Source organism: Schistocerca gregaria, chromosome 6 (genome assembly GCF_023897955.1).
Source record: "Schistocerca gregaria isolate iqSchGreg1 chromosome 6, iqSchGreg1.2, whole genome shotgun sequence".
NCBI classification, from domain to species: Eukaryota; Metazoa; Arthropoda; class Insecta; order Orthoptera; family Acrididae; genus Schistocerca; species Schistocerca gregaria.
In genome coordinates this window covers 99,480,263-99,490,411 of record NC_064925.1, presented here as the reverse complement: position 1 = coordinate 99,490,411, position 10,149 = coordinate 99,480,263, and the positions used below count along the sequence as shown (strand labels likewise).

The following is a 10,149-nucleotide window of genomic DNA, read 5'->3' as shown; positions in this document are numbered from 1 at the left end:
CGTGTTGTTTTTACGAAACAGCTTCGTGATGTGGTATGGCGGCCCCCCGGCAGGCTGCGGCACTGAGTGCTCCATCCCTGGAAAACATCTATTGTCCACTCAGTGCTGGCTAAGGTATCGGGTCAAGGTCCAAGGGGTTTGTGCCTAGTAGTGGCGGTGCAGCACCCCCAGGTAGCCAGATGGGCTGCAGGCTGGGCCATCCAGGCAGGCAGCGGCTCGGTAAACAAAAACTCGGCAGCAGGATCACACAAGCTGCAGAGGCGAAGCACGTTCTGGTGCCACCACCGCAAACTCCTGGACCATGTACAAGAAAAATGGATTTACCTAATGACTTTACACTACTGCCATACTCCGAAGTCTTCTATCTGCTGTAAAATCTGAGTAAATTGTTGATTAGTTTTGTACACTGCCTGAGTGTGCATTGTAGGCGCCAGGCGCTGTGATGGGTGCAGAAGCTGAAGTAGTGAGCAGTGGTCCCATCTATGGAGAAAATCTGCTTGCGAAGGGCCTTTGTGGGGCTGGTAAGACGAGAGGAAGAACAGTAAGTCTTATTCCCACATTAGCAGCCCTGGAAGACCCTCAGTGCAAAATTTGGACTGCGAAGACTGGAATGTGCAACATGTCGATGGGCGCAACAAAAGAAAACTTACTATATATGTCGACGCAAATCAGCTACTGAAAGTTGCAGTAGAGTCCAGCAAAGTCCAAATGAACGTGCTGCCAAGGCGTCTCAGGTTTTGGCTAATCAAAGAAATGCTGCCTGGTGTTTCACACAAGCATGGCACTCTGCCATCATCTGTTATTTTTGAGTGCCCATGTCGAGCCAAGTGTAGTGTCTGTGAGTTAGTTGTTTCGTATGGACCACACCCCAGTGATCCTGGTGGAGTTTGTCTATCCTAAAAAGCCACATTGCATACCACACAATATTTGTCACCTTAATAGCTGCTCCAGGTGTGTAATACACACTCGACCAAATGAGGGTGGAAATGGATAGTTCTCCACACAACAGCTGAGACCGAGATATCGTCACAGAATTGTCAGAGCCTTTGATTCAAGATCTCCACTTGGTTCAAAACTATAAGACCACATTCAGTTTTGGGAACTATGTCGCAAAATGCTACTTTGGCTTGCACAGTCCACTTTTGGTTAACTGTTTTCATTATATCAGACAGCCACCTGAAGCAAACTTTATGCTCTCAGAAATAAGACTTTGGTATCATTCTTGCTGATGTGAGGCAAAAGTGTGTTCAGCAGCTGCTGACAGAACGTCGTCTTCATCTGGACAAGAGCTGATTACAAACATGTCAAGCAAACATTGTAATTACCGCTGCTACGAGGCTCCTGACTATCACTGCGCTGAAAAGTCAGTTACAGACCCAAATTACCCATCATTTCAAAAACAAATTAACACTATTCAACACAGAGAGAAAGATAGTCACATTTCATACTTTTTAGAGAAATGTGTAAACAAATGATTAAATGCTATATACAGTGTGGGACATGTGTTACTGACCGCTGCTTGCTGGTCTGCTGCTGGAAAGCCAAAAACTCAAGAGAATGATGGCATGCTCCTAACGTCATAACCATTTTGTGATCGTTCAAAAAGTTTTGTTTAACAAATATTCCAACTGCAATAAAACAGTCTTGGGTAAAGTAGATCTTGGAAACAATCCTTTAAGACTAATTGAATTTTAGAAACTTTACCCAACTTGTGCTGCATCTGGATAGGGATGCAATAAGTTTAGGAGCAGCTGTTTGTTACAAAACATGCTATATTGCATAGGAACCTGTATATAGAAGTTAAGATTCAGTTTCACAAACAACGGATTTTACGAATTTTTAAAGCCTATGCATTTATAATAAATTGATATTTGAAAAGTGTGATAATTATTGCAATCTTAATTAATCATATTAATTAAGGAAGTATAGGGTTTAAAGACTACAATAGTGGGATGCCAAAGAGTACACAAGATGGAAGCTAATGAGTAAACACTCTATCGTGTTATATGTATGGTGCAACTGTGTGGGCACAAAGTAATTCACTTTTTCACAGAACTGATTTCAGGACGTCTAAATAATTAAGTTGATTAGCTCATTGTCAAGATATCCCCTATATGTGGGATAAATGTCAACAAGCAGATAGAGTTGATGAGTAATTGACAATATCTTGAAAGTGAATATAAGTGAATACTAATTTCAGAACAGAAATGGAATAATCCTAACATAAGTAAGGCCTGAAAATTTGGTATCATTGAAATAAATTAATGCTATTGACGTTTATGTTACAGTTGAGCAGCACGATGGTAAATGGCTAAAAGATCTTAATATTTTTCACCATTACTTGCAGCTCATAACTGAGATTCTTTCAAATCGTCTTCATTACAGAGTAGAATCACTGAATGATCAAAACATTAAAAAAGTTGTACAGTACACAAAACTTTTGTAATGACATGACAGCTGCCACATTTAAACTTAAGTATGTGAACATCTGTTTCCACATACATATAACTAAGATAATGCCAGTTATTGTTTGCAGGCCTTCCTGTAACAAAAGAAGTTTCTGTGTATTTCTTCCTGCTATGCAATTTTTGTATTTTTGTATTGGTTGGTGATGCATTCCAAATGGAAGTTACAGTTCTGAAACATCTCTGAAGTGCAAAGCGATGAAATTATTTCACGTATGTCATTTATGTCATCATTGAATATTTGCAATGTGTCACGAAAGCAAAGATTAACAATAAGATAAAATTATGAAGTCGCAAAAGCTTAATGTACTCTACGATTAGATAAAGGAGCACCGAGAAAATAGTTCAACTTGTGATGTCAGCCGGCGACAATACAATTCCCCACATCAGTGTGATTGATGGCAGACATAGGTAATACAAGAATGAAAAAGCTAGCGTATTATTCACACTTTCATTCCATGATATCATATGGGGTCGATGATGAAATGAAATTATTGTATGGATTTGACGGCCAGGAGTCCCCACTTGGGGTAGCTAGACTGCCGAGTTGCACTTCCTTTCAGTTGACTTGTGTGTCAGTTATGATGAAATGATGATGGGGACAATAAAACACCCAATACCAGAGCGAACAATTTTCTACCCAGCCAGGAATCGTACATGGGCCAACTTCATGCCAGTCAGATGCACTGACCACTCAATTTAAGGAGCAGAACATGTGGGATCATTTTGGGGTAACTCATGAAGCCAAAATAAAGTATAATAAGAATTTCTTGTCATGTTAAATCAAGAACATCCTGCAGAGGCCTGTTTACCGGTTTAGCGATGCTAACTACTGCTTCCCAGTATATTTATGCATTAATGAAATTCGTCATTAAAAATACACGTCCTTTTCAAACCAGTGCCATAGTTAGTGGGCTGAGTACTACAAATAAGAATGATTTTCACATACGTTTTTATGTCACTTACTTTGGTCCAGTAATGTGTTCATTTTTCAGGAACACAATTTGCATAAGTTTGCAGCCATAAAATTTTAACAACTAATCATGTGCAGTTATGAGGAGCCTAAAGCATTTATTAGTGACCAACTCCTTCTATTTCATTTGTGAATTTATAAGGAAAACCAATTTATGTGTACATGTAACGAATAATATCAAATAATACAAGTATTAGTACAATCTGACTTAGTACAAATTCACTACAGTAATGTGTTCATTGTAAATGTGTATTGTAAAATGATATTTCTGTTTGATGGTGCACAGCTATTACAGCCTAACGATTATCATATGCACTTCAGAGTATTGAATATTGTTCAAGTTATTTATTACAATTTAAATTAAAAGGTGTTTATGATTTTCTGACTTAATCCACGTCCTTGAGGACTGTATCACTTGGATCTTTGGAAAGTGCATTACCATGAAAGTTTTTGGCAGATTAAAATTCTTTTTTAGGCTGAGACTCGGATTCGGTATCTTGCAGGCAAGTGCCAGGATGTTTCATATCAGCACACACTCTGCTGTAGAGTGAAAAATTTATTCTGGATATATTACCGTATCTGTTATTCTTTGTAAACATGTGTTATGTATTTTTGACTTATTGACGTGTTCTTCATGTTAGAGGATCTTCTCACTATGGATCTATTGGAACGAAAAGTGTATCTACTCTAAAAGTCACTGTCAAAACTTTTTTCTCAAGGCAGCCTGACTGTGACGTGACGTGTGCCTTTGACAGTCTGTGTTAGTGATGCGATTGGAAATGCATTGTGGAACGTTTTGACGTGACCTCAGGTTCTGTCAGGTGTGGAGGCCAGTTCACACCACCTGTCAGCCCTAACAAAGGAGAAAAATACAATTGTTTATGACGCTATTAGTTATGCAAGGAAGAATGCATAACGGATAGGGTAAAGAGGATATATTTATTCCCTTTTAATACGTATATATATATATATATATATATATATATATATATATATATATATATATAATTTTCGTTAGTAAATGACGGTATTTGAAATGCTTTTTCGCTTCTCATTACTTTACCACAGAAAAGTCACAAAGATCTTGAGTTATGAAGAATGCTTCAGCTATTAACAGACTATATCGCTATTAGTTCCTCGATTCTCCTACTGAACTTTAACTTTTTGTATCACGGATGGTAACCCATTACCTCACTTCCGCCGTTTGCGACTGGGCTAAGTGAACTGGCCTGATGTCATGCTCTGGAACGTGTGAATATGCTCCGACGTGACGAGACGAAACGGCCTGTGAGAACTGGCCTTCAAATTGCCCTTATTTTATTTCTGTCTGCAGCTGGAAGGAGCTTTTCAGCCACAAAAAGATAAAAGTTATGTTTGTAGTTGTCAGTGTTAAAAACAGCTTATAAACTGAGCTGTAGTATTAACTAAAAAAATGCTAACTATTCTAGTGTAGCTTCTGACCTTAAAGAATAGTTTAGTACATCCTACTGTCTGGCTTGCACCAAATCCGTGCGCAGGTTTTTATTTCGTTCGATAATCACAGATTTATTACTTCTCTTTGGATCCCAGTGAAATGTGACACAGTTTATCTTCACGTACGTGATCTTTGGTGCGTAATGCTCCTTGGTGTAGAAGGTTATGGTCTATTTGTGTAACTGAGAATCTGCACAGTAATTGAAATTCAGGCAACAGAGGTGCAATATTCTGGATGAATTGCCAATTTTTGTAGTATTTAAAATTCTGTTAGAAAGTGTTTTATTCATTACTAGTATATTTCGTGTTATTGTGAAGTTATGAACTAATTATTTAAAGCTTGCTGACATTCGCAGCTTACATAGTTAAGCTCAAGATTTCCTGGTACATAGTTTAACAATAAGTGTCAGACTGTGTATAACACAACAAATTTAGGACATTTTTTACTGTACTCTTAATATTGTTAAACATTTAAGGTTTTCTTTGTCTAGGTCAGATGACGTTATGTTCCGAATCCTTGCACTAACCTTGATTGTTTTCCTTGTATAGCTTGTTGCTGCCGAGGGCAAGCATTCTCCCTGAAGCCCATCAGAAATGTCTACGCCTGCCAGACGACGTCTGATGAGGGATTTTAAGCGCCTTCAAGAGGATCCGCCTACTGGTATTAGTGGGGCTCCTACTGAAAATAACATTATGCTTTGGCATGCTGTCATTTTTGGGCCTCACGACACTCCTTTCGAAGATGGAACATTCAAGCTGACATTGGAATTTACCGAAGAGTACCCAAACAAGCCGCCCACAGTGAGATTTCTTTCGAAATTGTTTCATCCAAATGTTTATGCGGATGGAGGCATCTGTTTGGACATCTTGCAGAATAAGTGGAGCCCGACATATGATGTGTCTGCTATTCTGACATCAATCCAATCACTATTAAGTGATCCCAATCCGAACTCTCCAGCAAACTCAATGGCAGCTCAGCTTTTCAAGGAAAATCGACGAGAATACGAAAAGCGTGTGAAGTCATGTGTGGAGCAAAGCTTTTTGGACACGTAAGGCTGTAATGTTTACATGTTTATAGTTAAAACTGTGATTGGAATATTGCACCTTAACACTGACTAAGGAAATTATGTTCCCCATAAGCCTAAGGCCTGTGATTTCACTAAATTATAGCTATTAACAGCTTCCAGATTTCATATTGACACACCAATTTTTGTCTTAGAATAGTAATGCTACTAACAGAGGACTGTTAATTTGTATGTTATATGTCATAGCTGTGATGATTAGAATTAAATGAAATATTAAATCCATGAAATATCTTTTACTTAGTTTGCCATGCCCCAGAGTTTTGTGTATTAAACTAAAATGCTTGAAATAGGTGGAACTTAATTGTTTCACAGGAAGTGCCACTTATTTAAGTGGAATTGCGCAACTGTATGTTAATATAATGTTCAGTGCATATTTAGTAATGTTATAAGCATGAGTGACTCTAATATTGTGCAATTTCTCACTATTCATGCCAGATGATAAATAAGCCCCTATTGCTTGTCAGATATTTTGTAAACATTTGTCCATGATATGGTGCAGCCTTATCAGATTTATAGGTGCTGGAAATCAGTTCCTTCATGTGTGCAAAGAAAAGATGCATAATAATTTGACTATGGCAATGCAAGAGTGGGAAAAAATTAATTTCCCCTTTGTGAAAACGTGCTTAGCTACTCCCAGTTTTTTCCAAGTTGTTCTGATGGTTTTTTAAATATTGAATGAATACTGAAGTTGGTGAGGGGTATTTGAAAACTTCTCAGTTGTGAGATAAGTGAACACAAACTAAGATTAGGGTTCCATCCTTTTGGAAAATTGCAGAGAACAATATAAGTAAAAAATGTGGATAATAATGTTCGGACAAGTTATTTTTCATGTCAGTATATGTTTGGGGGGCCTGGTTAAGGGTATTTAGTGTCAAGAGATAAAGTAGTCAAATACTGGTAAATCAGAAATTTAATTAAAATTACTGTTGATGTACTGGATTTTGAAATATCGTATTTTGTTTCATTTGAAGGAAAGTTGTTTTGGAGCAGCAGTATTTTGCCTGATGGCAAACACAGACTTGTAATAGAAAACTCCCCACCTGTCGACATTGTTCAGCCAATGAACCGCGTAGTTCATTGCAAGAAATTTCTTAGGTTGTTGTTGGGTGAAAGTTTGTAGTCGGAAGTGACAAAATTTAGAGCAATGGAATTTAATTTGAATAATACTCGCAGGAGTTGTTATTCTAAATATGTAGATTTGCCAGAAAATATTTTTGACAGTGCTTTTTGTATGACTTTACAGCCAACTATTGTATGACTATAGAGCCTCAAATTATTTTATCAGGATAGGTAATTAAATCTTTGACACAGCTATCATGAAACATAACTGCTTTCACGCAGTTTAACATCGCATTTTATGTGCAATTTGAAAGCATTTTACTATCCATTGATAAGGCTCTTATGGCAATAAGTAAAAGTTTCAAAATGTTTACAATAAGACTTGCTGTTGAAAGAATCGTTTCCAGTTACATGACTTTCAGCTGATAAGTTATTAACTTTTTAGCAATGCAAAATCTGCATTTAGCACATGGCATCCAACTAGCACTTAAACTGTTATTCAGTGTTAACATGACTCTCTGGTTACTACTTAATCATATCAAAATAGTGTATCAGTTACATGCTTAAAAGTGGGGGCAGTATAGAACTTACAGCATTTTATTTCAATATCCTGTGTGGGATTTTACCCACATATGATGGTATTTTAAAAGATAACAGATGCATGTAAAATATTTGTCTTGCAGTGCCTGTGTGAAACTTTTTCTGTGAGAAAAGGGATGTTATTTTTAAAAATATTTGAATACAGAAAATGAAAATTGTGTGACATGGAGTGTAGGAAACTGGTGGTATTATTTGTCAATAAGTACTATTACTGAGTATAGCATGTCTTATACGTTGATCACTATAAGTATTGGTACTGTTATGTATCAAGTATGCAATTTGTTTTACAGTTGTCCTTAAAGTAAACTTTGAAATTCTCTGTTAACGATTTTAATTCTCCAAGTTATGAGTCACTGTGCTGCTATGTTTCTGAAACGGTTCTGTGGGTTTCCATATTACACACATCTATATGTATGGGAGTGTATCAGTATTATGTAACATTTACAGACTAATAAAGCTCTGCTGTTGGTTGTAATGCCAGAGGTGTTGTGAGTAATACACACACGCACACACACATTATTATTATTATTATTATTATTATTATTAGACTGTACTAGCAGTGAACTTGACTGTTGTGTCCAAAAGCTACTATATTTTCCTGCAGGTCACAGAATGGTAAGTGGATATTATATATATGAAGGCTATCCCTTTTTTTTAGTTACAGGTATTCATAACTTACCGCTTATTTGAGAAATTGACATAGAAGTTGCCTAGTGTATTTGGGCACCTTCTCCACTGGTTATATCATCATACACAGGAAATCTTAAGAGAATGAGTGCACATGTATCAAATTTATGGCTTTAGAAGAAATAAAAATACAAGAAAAGAAACAGAAGATACAGAAAAGAAAACACAGGAGATGAATCAGTGCATAAAAAAAGTGAAAAATGATTAAAAAGTGCTGTTTTGAAGTGATTATGTTGCAGTTCAAAGCATTTAAAACAGTTTGTGCTGTTGTACAGTGATGACTGAATATTTCACAATTACTAGCTTTATTTTCTGAGGCCTGCTCTTTTTTTGTGTGTGTTTTGTGAACAAAAGCTGAGAAAAGTTCTGAATCAGTTTTCTGTCATGGTACAAAGGAGAGGAAACATGGAGGCAAATGATTAGTTATCTCATTGTGCAGGAGAAATAATTCATTCTGCATGTCAAAGGTGAAAGGACAAGGGCATCACCAACAAATGTTAGTTAAGAGCATATCATTTCCTTGAGTCTTGAATGTAATATGAACTGTGGTTGTGGAAGCAAGTGCTTACACTTGGTTTCATTGAAATTTTTCTACTACCACAAGGTAATTACACTTTTTCATACATTTGATTGATCTTTTTTCTGCCTTGTTTTACCCTGTCATGACATTTAAATTATTAAGACACATTGCATGTATAATTCCACATTAAACTATAGATATTCCTCACAAGTTGTTGGTTAGATGAGATATTAATTTGATGGAGGCAAGGACAAAACATTTTAGACTGGACCATGCCCTGTAAAATGTATTTATTTATATCTTTTGCATGTAGACCATCAAGCTGATGTCTTTCACAAATGTCATAGATTTGACAGATTACTGTAGATAGATACAGTAATAGTACATACATTTGTCTTAGTGTTATAATTATATTCTGTGTTACAAGAGAGAACAAGTAGATTAGAATTCACTGAGTGAAAATATTAGGACTAATGTTAAATATTTTTGCTTCTGCCTGAAATAGTTCCCTGCACTGCTAGTACCATAATTGTCTCTCGTTGCACTTAGTTTGTTTTTACTAGTCACAAAAAAATATAAAAAGTTTATACAGATACAGGGAATCTACTGTTAGATATTTGTTAGGCAAAGGCTTTGTGACAGGACACTCTGGACTTTAGTCCATGCGTTAATCTAATGGCTCATTTGTGTAACACCAACATTCTGTTCAGGTGCAGGTCTGCCACAGTTCAACGCCATAATTAAGAAATGGTTAAACTTTTCCATAGTAAAAAATTGTTAGTGCATGTATTGCAACTATTTTTGCCAACTGACTCATAAGACACAGGCTACTGCTGATTTTCTCACACACAGAAGTAATGTGGTTTACCCAACGGAGATTTTTGTGCAGGTGGACACCAAGAAATTTAATGTTATGTTTCTGCTGATGCAATACCAGAAATATTGTTTTTTAAGACTTATGAGAATTTGTTAGTAGCTGGGATTTACTGATGGTGTTGAGGCCCTGATCTAGAAAATAGGTGGCTACTTCTGTCACGCCCTTAGTTGTAGCTGAGTGTAATGTCTCAAGTCTTTTTCGTAAAATAAGATGGTGTCAGCATAGGTTACTAGAACTGAGTTGAAGTGTTGTCTTATCATTGACAAACCAAGAAGAGAAAATGACCAAGGATCGATCCCTTCTGTACCCCTGGATTACAGTACCTCTAGAAGATTGGAAATCTATTACCTTGGTATCTATTTTATGTGAAATTTTAGTACATTGTTTGCAATTTGTCAAATATTTGGTCA

The 10,149-nt window shown here is 36.6% G+C and overlaps 1 protein-coding gene across 2 annotated transcripts; it reads left to right on the top strand.

Moving 5' to 3' along the window:
• Positions 1–5,016: 5,016 nt before the first annotated feature.
• On the top strand, positions 5,017–8,135 carry LOC126278375 (ubiquitin-conjugating enzyme E2-17 kDa-like). Of its 2 annotated transcripts, none has more exons than XM_049978449.1 (2): positions 5,017–5,132; positions 5,461–8,135. In XM_049978449.1, exon 2 carries the CDS (start codon positions 5,506–5,508, stop codon positions 5,962–5,964), a length of 459 nt encoding a protein of 152 aa, XP_049834406.1. In that variant the 5' UTR covers positions 5,017–5,132; positions 5,461–5,505; the 3' UTR covers positions 5,965–8,135. The 2 variants fall into 2 exon arrangements, with proteins under 2 accessions (XP_049834406.1, XP_049834407.1); XM_049978450.1 differs by having other exon boundaries at positions 5,047–5,295.
• Positions 8,136–10,149: the final 2,014 nt, after the last annotated feature.

What these genes read in the sequence shown, in the direction of transcription:
- LOC126278375 (XM_049978449.1), top strand. Translation starts at nt 5,506, where the DNA reads ATGTCTACGCCTGCCAGACGACGTCTGATGAGGGATTTTAAGCGCCTT.